The following is a 21149-nucleotide window of genomic DNA, read 5'->3' as shown; positions in this document are numbered from 1 at the left end:
AAGAAATATTGAATTTAATTGATGAAAGCAGAAAATATAAAAATGCAGTAAATGAAGCAGGCAAACAGTAATACAAACGTCTCAAAAATGAGATCGACAGGAAGTGCAAAATGGCTAAGCAGGGATGGCTAGAGGACAAATGTAAGGATGTAGAGGCTTATCTCACTAGGGGTAAGATAGATACTGCCTACAGGAAAATTAAAGAGACCTTTGGAGAAAAGAGAGCCACTTGTATGAATATCAAGAGCTCAGATGGAAACCCAGTTCTAAGCAAAGAAGGGAAAGCAGAAAGGTGGAAGGTATATATAGAGGCTCTATACAAGGGCGATGTACTTGAGTGCGATATTATGGAAATGGAAGTGGATGTAAATGAAGATGAAATGGGGGATACGATACTGCGTGAAGAGTTTGACAGAGCACTGAAAGACCTGAGTTGAAACAAGGTCCCCGGAGTAGACAACATTCCATTAGAACTACTGACGGCCTTGGGAGAGCCAATCCTGACAAAACTCTACCATCTGGTGAGAAAGATGTATGAGGCAGGCGAAGTACGCTCAGACTTCAATAAGAATGTAATAATTCCAATCCCAAAGAAAGCAGGTGTTGAGAGATGTGAAAATTACTGAACTATCAGTTTAATAAGTCATAGAAGAAAAATACTAACACGAATTCTTTACAGACGAATGGAAAAACTGGTAGAAGCCGACCTCGGAGAAGATCAGTTTGGATTCCGTAGAAATACTGGAACACGTGAGGCAATACTGACTTTACGACTTATTTTAGGAAACAGATTAAGGAAAGGCAAACTTTCGTTTCTAGCATTTGTAGACTTAGAGAAAGCTTTTGACAATGTTGACTGGAATACTCTCTTTCAAATTTTAAAGTTGGCAGGGGTAAAATACAGGGAGCGAAAGGCTATTTACAATTTGTACAGAAACCAGATGGCAGTTATTACAGTCGAGGGGCATGAAAGGGAAGCAGTGGTTGGGAAAGGAGTGAGACAGGGTTGTAGCCTCTCTCCGATGTTATTCAATCTCTATATTGAAGTAAAAACTTTGAGGCTCGCCGATGACATTGTAATTCTGTCAGAGACAGCAAAGGACTTGGAAGAACAGTTGAAAAGAATGGATAGCGTCTTGAAAGGAGGATATAAGATGAACATCAACAAAAGCAAAACGAGGATAATGGAATGTAGTCGAATTAAGTCGGGTGATGCTGAGGGAATAAGATTAGGAAATGAGACACTTAAAGTAGTAAAGGAGTTTTGCTGTTTGGGGAGCAAAATAACTGATGATGGTCGAAGTAGAGAGGATATAAAATGTAGGCTGGCAATAGCAAGGAAAGCGTTTCTGAAGAAGAGAAATTTGTTAACTTCGAGTATAGATTTAAGTGTCAGGAAGTTATTTCTGAAAGTATTTGTATGGAGTGTAGTCATGTATGGAAGTGAAACATGGACGATAAATAGTTTGGACAAGAAGAGAATAGAGGCTTTCGAAACGTGGTGCTACAAAGGAATGCTGAAGATTAGATGGGTAGATCACATAACTAATGAGGAAGCATTGAATAGGATTGGGGAGAAGAGAAGTTTGTGGCACAACTTGACCAGAAGAAGGGATCGGTTGGTAGGACATGTTCTGAGGCATCAAGGGATCACCAATTTAGTATTGGAATGCAGCGTAGAGGGTAAAAATCGTAGAGGGAGACCAAGAGATGAATACACTAAGCAGATTCAGAAGGATGTAGGTTGCAGTAGGTACTGGGAGATGAAGAAGCTTGCACAGGATAGAGTAGCATGGAGAGCTGCATCAAACCAGTCTCAGGCCTGAAGACCACCACCACCACCACAACAACAACAACAACAACAACATGTAAATATAATAACATTTAGCATCACTTAGACATACATTTATGATAAAGAACGCGACCGCTTGCACCAGTTTTACGTCTCTGGTCTCGCAATGATAGGACTGACGACAGACGGTAGCTTGGCCCACACGGTGTACCGAAAACCCATACAGTAAGGTTGTTACGTACTTGGGGATTTAAATCAGTACACACGGCAGCAGAAGCATTGGATTGTAAATGTAAAAACTTTAGGCGACAGATCGATATGTAAAAGCAATGGTGAGTGTTTGGAAGAGAAACAGCGTGCTGTTCAGGATGGGTATTCGTCCTGGGAATAAATGGCGTTAAGTTTGTCACAGAGAGGTCACAGTAGCATACAGCCGTCTGCGAAGTCCGAATTTTTCCTACTCTTAATTAAAGGAATCATTTACCGTGAAGGAAAGTCATTGGAAAAGTGGCATATCAATGTATTATACAAAATGATGAACGAAAATAGATAAGGCTCAAGCGTTTAGAATCCCGTGTAGATGTACGTGGTTACTACAAACAGAAACTGGAGGAAGAAACACAGAAGCGTAATAAGCAACTTTCGAAGAGAAGAAACGGACAGATCGACTGTAGCGGAGCACGAGCTGTAATTAGCAAACAGCATGTTTCTCTTTTATAAGGTCCAGTTCAATTGCAGCCAGAAGGAGGAAGATGTTAAGCTCAATGTTATCTGGCTGCCGCTACTAGAGGAAGTGTGCCAATCTACCATTGTGGGATGGTAGCGGGAGTGTACGTCAACAATGTACTACGTATAAATGCAATCGAATTTCAAAACCATGTGACTTCGCGCCCTCTCTAGGAAGTGTCACTCTAGTTAGCACCGTGCCTCTGTCTGCAGTGTAGCGAAACCATGAGTACCGCTGAAGGTGTCAACTGCAGAAGTGGATCAACCATTAACTTTACCTAGAAAATCCATACTATCATAGTTTTACAATTCAGTAAATTTCATTAACCGATACGTTAACCTATTCTTCTATAATGCCATGTCCTACCACAGCCACTAAGATATACCTACCTCATTCAGTAACAACAAAGCTAATATAATAACTGTATTTAAAATTAAATCGAGATAAAGTATCGGTGCAACTGAATGGCGTCCCTGGAGGAATGTATTACGCTTAGGAAACCACCAGTAAACTCACAATCCCGAATCATAAAAGAATCGAAGTCTTATGCATAAAAAGTCATATCTTCCGAGCTGTACTACTAAAAAATTCTGGAACTATACCCACAAAATTTTTTTATGGTTACCTTTTACTTATTGCGCATGGTCTCCTTCAAAATACTCTCCTCCACAATTGATATACCGCTCCCAACGTCATTTCTACTTCCGGAAGCGATCTTGGTACACCACTTCCCGGATCGGGCGAAGCGCCGCCTGCGAATTTTCATTTAGCTCGTCTATCGTTACAAATCTTCGTCCTTTCAACGGGGTTTTCAACTTTGGAAATACAAAAAGTCCACAGGGGCCAGGTCTGGAGAATATGGAGGATGAGGCATCATAGTGATTTCGATTTTGTGCAAGAGTGACGCATCAACAGAGAAGAATATGGAATGCGTTCTCGTGATGCAAAAGGCATGAATTGTCTCGTCATCTTTCATACCGTTTCCTTCTCACATTTTCTCTCAGGCGTCGCAAAACGTCCCGATAGTACCATCGATTAACACTTTGTCCCTGTGACATCAATTAATGATGAACTACTCCTTCGAAGTCAAGGAAAACTATCAAGCGTGACTTCGACATTTGACCTGATCTGATGACCTTTTTTGGTCTTGGAGAACCTTTCCCGACCCACTGTGAAGATTGAAACTCGGTCTCAACATCGTAACATGCGAAGCGAAGGCCTTTCTGGTCGTGACTCTCAACCTGTGGGACAAATTTGGCGGCAACACGATTCATTTCAAGACGCTATGTCAGGATTTCATGGCATGATCCAACTGAAATGTTACACTCTTCTGCAATCTCTCGGACAGTCAGTCTTCGTTTGGCACGAACAGTTTCGTTATCATTCCTGACACGAGTGTCGTCGATAGACGTGGAAGGGCGTCGATAACAAGGGTCATCTTTAACTTCCGTCCGCCAATTTTTAAACCGTATGAACCATTCGTAACACCGAATACGGTTTAAGCACTAGTCATCGTAGGCTCCCTGCATCATTTGGTGAATATCTGTAAAGGTTTTCTTGTGTTTCATGCAAAATTTGATGCAGACATGTTGCTCCTCTCTCTCTGCGATATCGAAATTCGCAAATTGTGCGCCACAGTGTTCTACTCATTACAACACTGAACACTAACTAAAAGACATAAAACAATGAAACTTCCGGCAGTCATACATTAAACACAAGCGAATGCAGGGATGGCAACCACATTGCGGTCCAACACAACATTGCCGGCCGGAGTGGGTGTGCGGTTCTAGGCGCTACAGTCTGGAACCGAGCGACCGCTACGGTCGCAGGTTCAAATCCTGCCTCGGGCATGGATGTGCGTGCTGTCCTTAGGTTACTTAGGTTTAATTAGTTCTAAGTTCTAGGTGACTGATGACCTCCTCAGAAGTTAAGTCGCATAGTGCTCAGAGCCATTTGAACACAACATTGTCGAGAAAATTTTTGAACAGACCTCGTATGTAGTACAATGATATAATTTTTCAGGCACATACATAGTATACGTGGATACTATTTGCAAAATGTGTTGCGAATAGAGTGAGTAGTAAGGAAGTGAACAACGAAAATGTTGTAATGATAAGCAAACTTTTATCCTTTCATTATTTTGTGTGGGGGTATCAGAGAGTAAAAATTCCGTAAAGGTTTGAAACGACGTGTGAAGTTTCTTGAATTCGCTAAGTGCTCTCAGTCTCAAATACTGGATGAATATAGTCTAGCTAATCTGCGTGCCATGAGTTATGCTGTCTCAAGATCTGTACGCAGTTTCGAACTGTAATGCTTGGCTTACTGTGTTAAACTTTAAACATAAGATTTTACCACTTCATGAGTAGCTTATGACACCACCTTAAATTTTTAAATTCGGTCAATAGCTGCACGAAATACTGAAAATTAAAAGTTTGTTGCCCCTGGGACCCACCAGATAGGCAACCTGCAACTGAAAATACCCGAGGTTAACTGTTCAGAAATATAGGCGTCTGGATACCTCAATCAGCGACACTGTTGTGCATAAACTTATCTGTTTTTAAAGAGTGGTTGCCCTATAGTCGAGTAGGTGTAAAAAGCTCACTGAACTTTAGTAGCACTATTGTAAGCTTTCGACCGTGTAGCACTACCGACCGTAGGCGAAAGCAACAGTCGCGTACGTCGTTGCGACAATAATGAGGCGTTGCCATAGAAACGTTTACAGAATCGTGTTAGGTGATTGGTTGAAGGAAGTACGCGAAGCAGCACCGCCCAGCGCACTGCAACTGTCAAGAGAGCTTCTTACGCCTATTCGACGATAAATCCCAATGGCGTCACATAAGTATTTAGTTGGCTGTATACATATAGCGCACTGAGATGTTCGCTCTAGCGAGGCATCTTCGAGCTATTGGCTGAAAAGCTTTTGCCACATTTACATGTGTCCTACCAAGTCACAATTTATATTTAAAGATAACATTATATTATGAATTGACTACAGTGTGAGATGAACAGACACACTATCGCATAAAATTAAATGTGTGTTAAATGGTCAGCAGTGTTCACAAGACTGTTTTATTTAGAATTATGTTGATTCCCCATGATAGTTTTAATTGACAGCTGCTTTTGCAGGATACCAGTTGATGTGGCTTAACAACAGCCTTTCTAGCGGTGATGTACTATTCAGCATATCTGGCTCTTGCTTGTTAGGTATCTTAGTGTTTCCTACTAATAGATTTTTTCTTCCGCAAACGAGGTTGCAGACATTCTGAAATAACTAAACTAGTCGATGACTTCATTTACGCCTTGTCTTAGTATAAGAATAGAAGAAAGCCATTAGTGTGCGTGCCGACTCGCCGTGCTGTTCTGCACAGCTATATACACACATCAAAAAAAGTTTTGCATTATCTCGGTTCCGGAACCTGCACATAAAAGTGGAATAGAGATTAACATAAACATCATTTAGCCCTTTTTACTGCTCATTAAAACCACGCATTACATGTTGTACCACCATACAGCGAGACCTTCAGGGCTGGTGGTCCAGATTGCTGTGCACACCTGTGCATCTAATATCCAGTAGCACGTACTCTTGCACTGATGCATGCCTGTGTTCGTCATGGCATACTATCCACAGGATCACCAAGGCACTGTTGGTCCAGATCGACCCACTACTGAATGGCGATTCGGCGTAGATCCCTCAGAGTGGTTGCTGGGTCACGTCGTCCATAAACAGCCCTTTTCAAACTATCCCAGCCATGTACGATGTGGTTCATGTCTGGAGAACATGCTGGCCACTCTAGTCGAGCGATGTCGTTATCCTGAAGAAAGTCATTCACAAGATGTGCACGATGGGAGCGCGAATTGTGGTCCATGAAAACGAATGCTTCGCCAATATTCTGTCACTATGGTTGCACTATCACCTGGAAAATAGTATTCACGTATCGTACAGCCGTTACGGCGCCTTCCATGGCCACCAGCGGCGTCCGTCGGCGCCATATAATGGCCACCCCAAACCGCAGGGAACCCCACATTGCTACATTCTCTGGACAGTGTGTTGAAGGTGTTCAGCCTAACCGTGTTGCCTCCAAACACGTCTCCGACGATTGTCTGGTTGAAGGAACACGCGACACTCATCGGTGAAGAGAACGTGATGCCAATCCTGTACGGTCAATTCGTGAAGTTGCTGGTGCCGTCTGTACCGCGCTGCATGGTGTCGAGGCTGCACTTCGCCATGGACGTCGAGAGTGTGGTTGCGTGTCATGCAGCCTATTGCGCACAATTTGAGCCATAACACGACGTCCTATGCCTGCACGAAAAGCGTTACTCAATATGGTGCGTTGCTGTCAGTGTTCCTCCGAGCCACAATCCGTAGGTAGCGGTCATCCTCTGCAGTAGTAGCCTTGGGCGGCCTGAGCGAGGCATGTCATCGACAGTTCCTGTCTCTCTGTATCTCCTCCATTTTCGAACAACATCGTTTTGGTTCACTCCGTGGCGCCTGGACACTTCCTCTGTTGAGAGCCCTTCCTTGCACAAAGTAACAAAAATGGCTCTAGGAACTATGGGACTTAACATCTGAGGTCAGTCCCCTAGACTTAGAACTACTTAAACCAAGCAAACCTAAGGACATCACACACAGAACCCGAGGCAGGGTTCGAACCTGCGACCGTATCAACGGCGGGGTTCTGGACTTAAGCGCCTAGAACCGCTCGGCCACAGCGACCTGCACAAAGTAACAATGCTGACGCGATCGAACCGCGGTATTGATCATCTAGACATGGGTGAACTACAGACAACAGGGCTGTGTACCTCCTTCCTTTTAGGATGACTGCAACTGATCAGCTGCCGGACGCCCTCCGTCTTATAGGGGCTGCTCATGCATAGCTGTTTAGATCTTTGGGCGGGTTTCGTGACATCTCTGAACAGTCAAAGGGACGGTGTCTGTGATACAATATCTACAGTCAACGTCTATCTTCAGGAGTTCTGGGAACCGACGTGATGCAAAACTTTTTTAATGTATGTATATACTGTACTGAAACTGGAAAGCTTACCGCTTGCAGAATCCTGTAGTTTAATCCATTTCCTTCCAGTAGTAGCTTAGAAAACAGTGCCTATTTCTTTGGACTTGTTTCATGTGTTTCGCCTTCGGAGAAGGTAATTTGTACTTCTTTTTGTAATGCCGTTTTCTTTCTTATACATGCAATGAAAGTATCGAATTTCTCAAACCTGTACTTAAATAACGATACGTCATGCTCGAGTGCTGTATTGGTGGAAACTGGGTCTCATATTTTAGATTCTTTGTATCGTTATTGAACGACAGCTGAATTAGCACATGCGTACAAACTTGAACAGGTTACAAGTTACTTCTGAAACGTTGCATTAGAATTCAGAGAGCCGACAATATCTAAGCTATAAATGCCATAATGAATAACTTCGTTGGCACTGTAATGGTCCCTGTTACGAGACTTAGCGTGATAAAAGTTATTTGACAAATTAAAGCTGTTGAATGATTCTTTGACATATTTTAGTGGAGTGAGATTCTGATTGCTGCATGCTATATTTTGGACGGAGTTTTGCTGAGAAGTCTGGGGATTCTGAGAGCAGCCTGGAGATCTGATTTGTCTCAGAGTTAAGCGTGTAGAGTTTCTCTTGCTTTACCTGAGCAATCCAGATGAAATTCCAGTTTAATTACCGGAAAGGGACTCTTAGGTGTAGTCGGAGGAACAGTTTTTAAAGAAAAACAAGCCTATTAGTCCTGTTGTGATATATACGTGATGAATAGTTATCGTAACATCTCTGTTGCCCATGCTACTGCGGTGGCAGCGACTCTGGTGAGAAATTCACATTCGAAAATGAACCTGGACGTGTTCTAGGTCGGTAACGCAATAGAAACCCACACGCTTAACCCTGAGACAAATCAGATCTCCAGGCTACTCTCAGAATCCCCACACTTTTCAGCAAAACTCAATCCAAAATCTCGCATGCAACACTCAAAATCTCACTCCGCCTAAAATATGTCAAATAATCATTCAGTAGCTTTAATTCAACAGCTTAATGAGCATAAGAATTATTGGTCCACTTTACACATGCGTCGTCACATAAAGCCTTGATTCGTTCGCAGCAATGTATAAGAGAAGAAGAAAAGAGTCACAAACAGATGCAGACTGTATAATGCTTTTTTAGAGGTATGATATTTAGTGCCGTTGGGTATCGCTCTCTCCATCTGTTGTGGCGTCGTGGTATTTTCATTAAATAGCGATCGCGCGTGGGGTTCTATCACATCCAAATCAGGCAAGTTACATTTTTATTTTTAAATTATATTTTAAAAATGTAATTTTTAAAACGCAATTTCCTTACATACACATCTGAACTATTGGAATAATTATGCCAAAATTTAAAATGTAAATCAGTGTTTCACAGCACTTGATGGGAGTCTTAGAATTACACATATCTTAGTCGAAAAGGAAAGTCCGGGATCGAATAATAACAATAAGAATTAGGACAGACTGCAACTTACCACATAATGGACGCTTTGAGCGACAGAAAGGCGCATGTTCGTATATTTTTGCATATTATTAAGCTTTCGGACTACATCCGTCGTAAAATGTAGACGAACACACACACACACGCACACACACACACACAAACGGCCACTGTTGTCCTCGGGCAATGAGACACGATGTGAGCGTGAGTTGTACTTTGTGAATGTGTGAGCGTGTTTGTCTATATTTGACGAAAAATAAGTCCGAAAATTTTTCCGCCCAACGCCTCCTTTACGTGGTGAGTCACAGGCTGTCCTAATTCATATATCTAAGTAAATTATATCATCTTCCTCGAGGTCTTGTGTTTCTTGAGTTAATTCAGATTTGCTGTTAGCCTGAGTAGGAGTGAAAAGACATTCTATGGTCAATATTTTCTCTGAAAGGGACTAACACATTCTTTTCGAAACTTAAAGCACTAAATGAATCAATTGATAAAAACCTAAAATTATTAATTCCAAATGCAGCATACAAAACTTCAGAGAACTCAAGGCGGTAACGGAAACAGCAAACAATCTGCCTACAATGAACTTTCGTGGATTCTAATGAATCACAAGATGAGTAATAAAAACTGATGATGTGCGCATGGTTCTTAGTCACTTTGAGTAATTACAATACGTCCGTTTATTGGGATAAAATGCATTCAGTATAAAATATATACCTCTGGGTGAAAACACAAGCCTACAACTGAGAGTGTGTGTCCGTGTACGATGGCTCGTTTCTCTCTAGCAGACGATGTCCAGCGAATTTTTATGTGTTGGCATACTTTCCAAAGCATATGACACCATTCGTCTAAAGCCACACACCTCAAAGACAGAGTGACATGATGTAACTGCGATTTTTCACAATGTCAAGCCACTTCTCGCGTAATTCCACAAATCCTAGTAGTAGCCGCTATGATACTGCAGCCAAGTTTTCGTGACACCCTTGGACACGCTTCCAAAGTCGCGGTTAAAGCAAGACAAACGACAGGGTAACTGACATCACATTCCCCGATACCTTACTTAAAGAATATGTGCCTCTCTAACCTGACAGCATCCTTCCTAAAACACTTCCGCAGTGTTCGAGATGTCATGAGGTATGTGGCAGAGCCTGTGCTGCGACGCGGCGTGGGCTGATTGCGAACTGGTTATTGAGGACAGTTGATCATTCATACATTGTGCAATAAATGTTGCAGATTGCGTGCCGTAACAGGGCTCATCTTTAGGGTGACCAAACGTCCCGGAAAACCGGGATTGTCCCGGTTTTCATCCCTGTGTTCCGGTGTCCCGCAAATTTGTTTCGGGACGCTCAAAAGTCCCGGAATCCAGTTTTTAAATACATTTCCTGAAACTTTCTCAAATTTTTGGGATTTCGCTATATTAAAGGAAATACTACATGAGAAATTAATATATTTTAGCTTATTCTCACAGTATGAGTATTGATACACTCAAGCAATAATTTACTTTTAGCGGTACTTTGGCCAACAAGTAGTAAGTTGTATTATTGTAACAGAGCTATGAAACCGTCCGATTGTCGCGCCACTTAATCACACACTCATTGTCAGAACAGTGTCGTAGTTGATGTTTTGTCAGACAAACTGCAGTAGTTTTTTCTCATAATAGTGGTATTATTGCTGCAGTACTGTGAAACGCAATGCCGAAACGTGCCTGCAAGTTCAGTGACTGTTATTCCAAGGAATGGAATTTCATTAACAAAGGTCGTTTTGATTACGAAGCAGAGCGTTCCGTTTGTAACTGTTTTATTAGTATAATTCATGGTGGACATACTTGATCACATGAGGTCAAAGAAACACATTAGGAGATACAGTGCACCGAGCTGCAGTAAAAATCTACGAAATTATTTTGTGAAACATCAGTCAAGTGAAGAGACGAAAGTTCGAGCAGCCGAGCTTACACTAGCCTACCACACAGTAAAACATCACCAAACTTATAGATCTAGTGATTGTACTAATAAGCTTGACAGCATTATGTTTGATGATTCTTCAATTGCAAAAAAGTTTATTTCAGCAAGAACTGAAGCGTCAGCCTTAGTGAAAGGAGTTGTTGCTCCATAGAGTGTAAAGGAAAGTCTTGAATACATCAAAAAGTCTTCTTTCTACGGGATATCCACTGATGCCAGCAATCATAAGGCCACTAAAATATTTCCGTTTGTTGTTCAGTTTTTCGATATTAATCAGGGAATTCAGACCAAACTTTTGAAGGTGAGTTCCCTACCTAATGAAAAATCTAACGAAATTTCTAAATTTTGTATGAATACTATCGAAATGTTTGATCTTGAGAAAAATAAACGTGTGGCATTTTGTGGAGACAACACCAACACAAACTTTGGTGGTTTAAAAAGACAAGGTAAATGGAACGTATTTACCAAATTAAAGGCAACATTCCATGAAAACATTGAAGGCATAGGGTGCCCTGCACATATTTTACACAATAGCGTGCAGATATCTGCTGACAGTTTAAGCTGTGATGTTGAAACTATCGTCATGAAGGTATACTCACACTTTTACATATATATTGTTAGAACAGAGAGGCTTAAGGAGTTCTGTGATTACATGGGAACTGAATATATGAATCTAATGTGTCACTCGAAAACTTGCTGGTTATCACTGTTTCCAGCAGTTGAAAGAGTAATCCATCTGTTTGAACCGTTGAAAGATTTTTTCCTGAATGAAGACAAAGTCCCCAAACTATTGGCTCAGTTATTCAGTAACCCTTTAAGTGAAGCCTACTTATGGTTCATTCACAGTCAGCTTAGCACTTTGCAGCATGGTATAAAGGAAACTGAGGGAAGCACGAAAAATGTAATAGAGGTAAACTATGTTTTGAAAAATACTCTGGAAACTGTTACTAAGAGGAGAGAACAGCAGTTCATTTGTTTTAATGTTAAATCTGTCCTTAAAGGAGCAGAAGTATCAGAAGCAGCGGAAAGGAGTTTTAGAGAAGAAGTTAACAAGTTTTATGACACTTGTGTAGAATATTTCAGCAAGTGGAGCGCCTCATATTTACCCTCATCGCCGGGGTTTGATTGGATGTTACTGAAGAGAGTGCCAAAATGGGAAAGTGTTGAAGAGACAGTTCCTGATATGAAGAGAAAAAAGATTTAAATCGATGATTCCATTCTCTTTGATCAGTTCGGCATACTGACAAATTTTGTTGAAGAAAGTCTTCACATGTGGAATGATGAGAAAACAAACACCATTGGAGTGTCATGAGAAATGGATGAGTTTTTTTTAAAAGCTGTGACTGTCTTCAGGATTACTCTGAGTTGGTAATAATTGCAAGGTATTTATTTGCAATCCCAGTCCATAATGCCAATGTGGAAAGAATATTTCCGTTCATGAATATCCAGTGGACTGAGGAAAGAAACAGGATGGAGGTGGACTCTCTTGAAGCAATCCTGCAGATCCTGTACAACTACAAAATGGATTGTGCCGAGTTTTATCACTGTGTCTCAAAGAACAAAGACATGATCAAGAAGGATGGAAGCAGTGAAAAATACCCTTTTCTCCAAGGACAGTCAATTGCATCTACAAGTGCTCAGTAATATTAAAGCTCATGTTAATATTAATTAATTAAAAGTTGAATGGCTGTAAAATTTTGTAAAATCGTAAGACATTTCTTTATTACTGTAGACATTTATTAAATGTCATTAACTATACAGATAATCTAGATTATATCAATCTTTTGGATCCTCGTATTAGTTATAATAATCGGGTTAACAAAATCTATCAACAAAACATTAATAATTAAATTTAAGAAACCTGGGTACATGTGGAATGAGGTGTCCATTGGCACCCGGGTGATTGTGTCCCGGTTTTCACCGAAAATAATTTGGTCACCCTAGGCAGAGCCTATGCTGCGACGCGGCGTGGGCTGATTGCGAACTGGTTATTGAGGACAGTTGATCATTCATACATTGTGCAATAAATGTTGCAGATTGCGTGCCGAATCATGGCTCATCTTCTAACTTCGTCCTCCCTCCAAATTTTTCTGTTTATGGAAGTGTGTTTCTAAGTGCACCTACGTGTGGTGCGTGTAAGTACTGTAAGATGTGTATATTTCTATTGCCTATTGTCAAACCACAATTTATGAAAGATGTTTGTATTTTATTAATAGGATTAAGTAGAAATAATTAATATTTGTCATGTTGGAAATAATTGTGGTAGCAGGGAATGTTGCACTAAAGTATTGTTAGCAGGAAAGACCGCACATTGATATAATTTTAAAAAAGAGCGGGAGAGACCAAGTATGGATACATTTTAAGAAAAGTGCGGGAAAGACCGCGGATTGATACCTTTTGTAATGGTAGCAGTGATTGTCTGCACCGGAAAGCATTGTTGGCAGCAAAGACAGCACTTTAGCGTTCGTAGGAAGTCAGTAGTAAGCGAGATGTGAAGCGAGTCGGTAGCAGGTCTGAAGCGAGAGGTTGAGAGGAGCAGTGTGCCTGCCAGCCACTAGCTATGATTTACAAGAGATTTTATACGGATGTACAGAGACATTAGCTAACTATTATCATAAGAAGAACTAATATTATTGAATTAATTTTTTGAGAAACTCAAGACTACTGAAGGTATGTTTGCGCAAAGCAGGTTGTAAGGTTATTGTAAAAAGTAAGTCCCATTAGAACGTTTGTAAAATCATTTCATTCAGAATATAATTAATGTTTGCCAGCAATATTGCATTACTGATTATAATCCATCTCAAAAACCATCAACGTAAAACTTATTGTTGTCAAGAAAAAGTTTAACTATGAATTACGTAACTTCAGTCAAATTAATTAAAGAATAACATCAGCTTTGCTATTAAAGAATAACGTCAGCTTTGGTAATAAATACAGCCACTTATTATGACAGCCCACCAGCAGCTAATAGAGTATAGTAAAACAGAGTAAGTATATTCATGTCGTAGTTCGATGTAGCAGTCAGATGGAGATCCAGTAACAGTAAAAAAGGTAAGGAACAGTTCTGGGTTATTGCAGGTAACGACTGAGGGCCACGACGACGACATTCTGTGTTTCGTCGAAATAATCAGAGCATAACTTCTAACAAGCAGCATTTAAATTTGTATGCGAAGATTGAGAAAGGGAATAAATTTCAAAGGGAAGATTTCATTTGTTATTATTAAGCAAGAGATAGACATCCTAAGGGATGGTTCCATAGGTTATTGTAGAAGGGAAGGTTGCGTAACAAAAGAGATATAGAGGAGACGGGAAGGTTTCAGTACTTGCTAGCACGTTCGCTGTAGATACATGGCGCTTCCACTTCGTCTTTTTCATAATAATTATTATTAACCTACATTACACTTTTCATTTTTCTATGGTCACGCATTTCTTACGAAATCACACACTTGTGTATCATAAATATCAATAAGTTTGAAAATGCTACTCAAGAAACTATACCAAGTGCACCATCTCAAATGAAGAAAATACTCGAACAAATTTCATACAGGTTTACACTTACCATGTTTTCTTCCGTTACTGGATGATATAATCACTTCTACGGCTTCAGCGAACCGAACGATGAAGGGCGTTTTGTTTGGAGCGTAATACTAGAAAATTTTGCTTCATAGGGCTGAAGCGTTTCCAAATGGTTCACCGCATTTTATTTCCTGAAGGAAGGATACAACTTTTAGTTAAGGTAGAAATATGTACGTGATATTTATTTTTTAAAGAATTTAAAGACATCGTTGCCTAATGGCTAATTCAAGACGTTGAAGCAGACAATGGGGCTGCAAACAATGACTTATGTGCTAAGTACAATAACTATGTTGCACTAAACTATGATGAGGGACAACACAAAATTCACCTTTCATAGAAATATAAGCACTATGAGGAACGGGAAATTGATATTTTTTCTCATTATCACATATGACAAACGTCGATAATAGGATTTTTTTCAGTCACTTTATGTGACTTTCTCAAAGTTTTTGAGTGCTCAAGAGATGTAGTCGTCGATGGGAATTTTATAATTTACACTAATGAAATGTCTATTTTACCAAAAAACCCTTACATGAAAGAACCTAGTAGAAACGAAGTCTTATTAAGTACAACTGACCTTATACTATACTACTTGTTAATCAAAATTGGCCTTATACTATGAGACTTGTTTCTGTCAATTTCTGGAGTGTAGAAATTCTTCAGGCTTTCTAAACAGCTCCTTCACCTGTGAAATGTGAGATAGCACAAAATATCCAGTTTACTATGGAAAAATGTGAAAATAACACACAGAGCATATCATGAAACATTCATCATGGTCCCAACGGCAAGGGGTTTCATAGTGTATTTTGATATTTTATTCGTATTAATTTGCTGTGTGGTGTGGTGACGAAGGTAACAAAATAATCTTTGCGTAACCAGCCGATAGACAGAAACAAAATATTTATAATTCTTAAGTACAGGGACGTCCATATCGTGTGTCATCTTTTGTTCAGCGAGATGTCAGCACACCCATTCCTCTGAGAATTTCAAGTTTTTGCACGGCTCTCTCCTAGTGTTTTCAAACTGTTGATTTGTGTTGTTGTTAATTATTAATTATATTTCATATGGATCTCGCGATGAGCCACACAAATAACAACCAGAAATAAAGACATGAAACGAGATGGAATTGAAGCCCCTACATATACAGGACATGAACAAACTGAAAGTTTTGGCAGTATATGTACACTAGGTTATCATGAATATAAACCCTTGTAATATTGAACCATTCAACGTTAAGCTTGCATAAACTACTCCAATTAAGTAAAAACTTGAATAATCATTAAATATAACTTTCGCACTGTCAAATGAACTAATAAATTGCTTTACAGGTCTGATAGTTCAAAGACCTCAGAAGTAATTGGCGTGTAAGTAATCAACTATTCTGAGTTGTTGACATAGTCTTTTCGCGCCTTCTTTCCTACATTTTACACACTTAAGTTTTTAAAAAAATCAGGATTCTTCTTGAACCGCACAGTAATCGCAATTTGAAAAGGGTATTAACTATAACTGGAGCTTCCTTTTGTTGGCAACCAAATGGCCTTCGATCCGTTACTGGTGACAGTCTCTTTCAGTTTGTACCCAGGCCCTTTCAGTTTGTACCCAGGCCTTTCACTTTTGAAGTTGTTATAGCTGAATGGAACATTTTTCAATTTTCGCAAGATGGCTCATTTAGTTTCAGGTACTCTTTTGCAACGATCGTTATGGCAGTTTCTGTTGCGTTGTGTATATGCATGATTTGATTTGCGACTTGATGGAATAAGTTTATGTTATAGTCCTACCACGTGGAAACTTTCAGTGCGACCACTGAACAAAGTCCGTGATTCATCTACGCTATGTTACAGGATTTCGACATATGGTGTAACTCTCTTCACTGATATGAAAAAGAGAAAGATTTGGCAGCTGTACCTACAATAATTAATAGTTTTTCGTTGTAGTTCTGAGATCAATAAGAAATATATAAGCCTTACAAAAACAGAGTCCACAGATTTACTGCAAGTATGACCCAAAATTATGAACCATCGAATAGTTGGAATTAGTAACTAGAATTGACGATCTATATACACTCCTGGAAATTGAAATAAGAACACCGTGAATTCATTGTCCCAGGAAGGGGAAACTATATAGACACATTCCTGGGGTCAGATACATCACATGATCACACTGACTGAACCACAGGCACATAGACACAGGCAACAGAGCATGCACAATGTCGGTACTAGTACAGTGTATATCCACCTTTCGCAGCAATGCAGGCTGCTATTCTCCCATGGAGACGATCGTAGAGATGCTGGATGTAGTCCTGTGGAACGACTTGCCATGCCATTTCCACCTGGCGCCTCAGTTGGACCAGCGTTCGTGCTGGACGTGCAGACCGCGTGAGACGACGCTTCATCCAGTCCCAAACATGCTCAATGGGGGACAGATCCGGAGATCTTGCTGGCCAGGGTAGTTGACTTACACCTTCTAGAGCACGTTGGGTGGCACGGGATACATGCGGACGTGCATTGTCCTGTTGGAACAGCAAGTTCCCTTGCCGGTCTAGGAATGGTAGAACGGTGGGTTCGATGACGGTTTGGATGTACCGTGCACTATTCAGTGTCCCCTCGACGATCACCAGAGGTTTACGGCCAGTGTAGGAGATCGCTCCCCACACCATGATGCCGGGTGTTGGCCCTGTGTGCCTCGGTCGTATGCAGTCCTGATTGTGGCGCTCACCTGCACGGCGCCAAACACGCATACGACCATCATTGGCACCAAGGCAGAAGCGACTCTCATCGCTGAAGACGACATGTCTCCATTCGTCCCTCCATTCACGCCTGTCGCGACACCACTGGAGGCGGGCTGCACGATGTTGGGGCGTGAGCGGAAGACGGCCTAACGGTGTGCGGGACCGCAGACCAGCTTCATGGAGACGGTTGCGAATGGTCCTCGCCGATACCCCAGGAGCAACAGAGTCCCTAATTTGCTGGGAAGTGGCGGTGCGGTCCCCTACAGCACTGCGTAGGATCCTACGGTCTTGGCGTGCATCCGTGCGTCGCTGCGGTCCGGTCCCAGGTCGACGGGCATGTGCACCTTCCGCCGACCACTGGAGACAACATCGATGTACTGTGGAGACCTCACGCCCCACGTGTTGAGCAATTCGGCGGTACGTCCACCCGGCCTCCCGCATGCCACTATACGCCCTCGCTCGAAGTCCGTCAACTGCACATACGGTTCACGTCCACGCTGTCGCGGCATGCTACCAGTGTTAAAGACTGCGATGGAGCTCCGTATGCCACGGCAAACTGGCTGACACTGACGGCGGCGGTGCACAAATGCTGTGCAGCTAGCGCCATTCGACGGCCAACACCGCGGTTCCTGGTGTGTCCGCTGTGCCGTGCATGTGATCATTGCTTGTACAGCCCTCTCGCAGTGTCCGGAGCAAGTATGGTGGGTCTGACACACCGGTGTCAATGTGTTCTTTTTTCCATTTCCAGGAGTGTATTTCAATTCTAATTACCGATTCTAACCCTTCGCTTATTCATTAATTAATTGTTTCTTCAGCACATGCGGGCATTAAAATATAGACTAATATGATTTCTGTACTTATAATTTTTCTCTGATCTACTGTAAAAAAGCTACTAATTTTGGAATCGGTAACTAGAATTGACCTATATAAAAGTTCAGTTCTAGTTACCGATTCCAGTTTTTATTATACACTGCAGTAGTTTTAGAGAGCAATTGCAAATGTAGAAATTCTATCATTTTTTAATGAATAACATTGCAAAAATAATTTACATATGAATCGCGGAGCGGCTGTAATCTGTAATTTACCTACATAGGTTAATTCTGGTTATCGATTCAAATATTCTTTATTTTTTGCAGATATTCGTTAGTCATGCACTGGCTTTTCTTTTAGAACTTAGTTTGTTGGTTTCTCCGCATTTCGTGCTACTCTAGCGGTTTCCGGCGACTACAGGAACCAGAGTGTTGCTGGTGTGCAAGACTCTCACTGCTTTGCCGATACAGGTGTTCATTCTTTCCGCGCGCTGTACGAGATTTTAATAATAGAGAATTGTGAAGGTGGTTCGATGAACCCTCTACCAGGCACTTAAATGTGTTTTGCAGAGTATCAATGTAGATGTAGATGTAGATTTTCTTTCAGGATAACCGAGTGCGTCGATCTCCCCAACTTCTTATCCGTACACTCAAGATACTTTTAAATCAATCCCACTATATTTTCACTTCCACAAACAGAACACCACATAACGGTTTTCACATAAATAAACAATATTTCCTAAGCCGAATGACTCGCGGTCCGTCAGAAACTATTAAGTAATTTTACAACAAATTCAGTTCGAGAAATTTCTCAAAGTTCTCGCAAGTCCACCATCAGAATCTCTAGAGAGTCAGTAAGCAAGTTAAGCGTCTTTTTTTTTGTTATAATATTATTCAACTGTTCACAATAAAGACTGGGCATGTAGCTTCTGTGGCGTGTGCGGTAACCACTTGCCCGCGTCCATCAACCGTCCACATTGTAGCATTCTCTTGATACACGTCCACCCTGGGCACACAGACAAACGGCGTGAGGTAGACACTCTCTCGTCTCTCACTCTCGTACGTAAAACATCGGGTGTTCGAGACAGTGGAAAGGCGAGGGTCTCTAGAATTTGCGTCGAAATTCTCGGGGCACCACACAACTGTTTCGTATTTGTCATCATTTATTTCATTTTCCCGTTACATTTTAGTTTCTCCCCGCCCAAAACACAAACTTTCCTGCGCTTGTCCCGTCATATTCAATAATTAATAGTAAAATTAATGCTATTTTATAACAGTCTGACTTCACCAGGCGTATTACAGTAATGCAATTTAAAAGTTCTCTGTTCTTCTTTACTCACACAACTTCTTCTCACACATGAAAATTTGTTTTCAATTATTTTCTTAATTATTTTCGTTATCTTCAATTCTTTAGATATAATTTGTGACTAAGTAAATAACTGCATGAATGTGACTGATTTTATCGTATGCTACACTGCTGGCCATTAAAATTGCTACACCAAGAAGAAATGCAGATGATAAACGAGTATTCATTGGACATATATATTATATTAGAACTGACATGTGATTACGCTTTCACGCAATTTGGGGGCATAGATCCTGAAAAATCAGTACCCAGAAAAACCACCTCGGCCCGTAGTAACGGCCTTGATGCGCCTGGGCATTGAGTCAAACAGAGCTTGGATGGCGTGTACAGGTACAGCTGCCCATGCAGCTTCAACACGATACCACAGTTCATCGAGAGTAGTGACTGGCGTATTGTGACGAGCCAGATGCTCGGCCACCATTGACCAGACGTTTTCAATTGATGAGAGATCTGGAGAATGTGCTGGCCAGGGCTGCAGTCGAACATTTTCTGTATCCAGAAAGGCCCGTGCAGAACCTGCAACATGCTGAAATTTAGGGTTTCGCAGGGATCGAATGAAGGGTAGAGCCACGGGTCGTAACACATCTGAAATGTAGCGTCCACTGTTCAAAGTGCCGTCAATGCGGTCACAAGAGGTGACCGAGACGTGTAACCAATGCCACCCCATACCATCATGCCGGGTGATACACCAGTATGGCGATGACGAATACGCGCTTACAATGTGCGTTCACCGCGATGTCGCCAAATACGGATGCAACCATCATGATGCTGTAAACATAACCTGGATTTATCCGAAAAAATGACGTTTTGCCATTCATGTACACAGGTTCGTCGTCGAGTACACCAGCGCAGGCGCTCCTGTCTGTGATGCAGCGTCAAGGGTAACCGCAGCCATGGTCTCCGAGCTGATAGTCCATGCTGCTGCAAACGACGTCGAACTGTTCGTGCTGATGGTTGTTGTCTTGCAAACGTACCCATTTGTTGACTCAGGGATTGAGACGTGCCTGTCATCTCGACTGCTAGTGATACGAGGCCGCTGGAATACAGCACGGCGTTCCATATTCCCCTACTGAACCCACCTATTCCATATTCTGCTAACAGTCATTGGACCTCGACCAACGCGAGCAGCAATGCCGCGATACGATAAACCACCATCGCGATAGGCTACAATCCGGCCTTTACCAAAGTCGGAAACGTGATGGTACGCATTTCTCCTCCTTACACGAGGCATCGTAACAACGTTTCATCCAGGCAACGCCGGTCAACTGCTGTTTGTGTATGAGAAATCGGTTGGAAACTTTCCTCATGTTGGCACGTTGTAGATGTCGCCACCGGTGCCAACTTTGTGTGAATGCTCTGAAAAGCTAATCCTTTGCATATCACATCATATTCTTCCTATAGGTTAAATTTCGCGTCTGTAGCACGTCATCTTCGTGGTCTAGCAATTTTAATGGCCAGTAGTGTACATTCGTTTGCTTTCATAGATTGCCTATACGTAGCGTCTTTGCCTTAGGAATGTCATTCCTCTAACCCAACGAGTGGAATCGGTCACTAGAATTTATCCAAAGAATTTATCGGTGTATGGAACAGAGCCAGTTCTGAGGAAAGGAAATTTCAGAAGGCTCATTGGCTAAGAATACTGGAAAACGAAAAATATCTGGTTGGAGAGAAGGATGTACAAGGTTAATGAGGGTGCACAGGGACAATAGTGATCATTAT

At 41.5% G+C, this 21149-nt stretch overlaps 1 protein-coding gene across 2 annotated transcripts in view; it reads right to left on the bottom strand.

Annotated features, from left to right (window-relative positions):
- LOC126278723 (translation initiation factor IF-2-like) overlaps positions 1-21149 on the bottom strand; it is a 272301-nt gene that overhangs the window by 72443 nt on the left and 178709 nt on the right. For both annotated transcript variants that reach the window (XM_049978999.1, XM_049979007.1), the window contains exon 2: positions 14511-14658. In XM_049978999.1, coding sequence (XP_049834956.1) covers positions 14511-14513 — 3 coding nt within the window. In that variant the 5' untranslated portion in view covers positions 14514-14658. The remainder of the gene's footprint in view (positions 1-14510; positions 14659-21149) is intronic.

This window comes from Schistocerca gregaria, chromosome 1 (genome assembly GCF_023897955.1).
Source record: "Schistocerca gregaria isolate iqSchGreg1 chromosome 1, iqSchGreg1.2, whole genome shotgun sequence".
In the NCBI taxonomy this organism is placed as follows: domain Eukaryota; kingdom Metazoa; phylum Arthropoda; class Insecta; order Orthoptera; family Acrididae; genus Schistocerca; species Schistocerca gregaria.
Note: the sequence above shows the minus strand (reverse complement) of the source record. Positions and strands in the feature narration are given on the sequence as shown.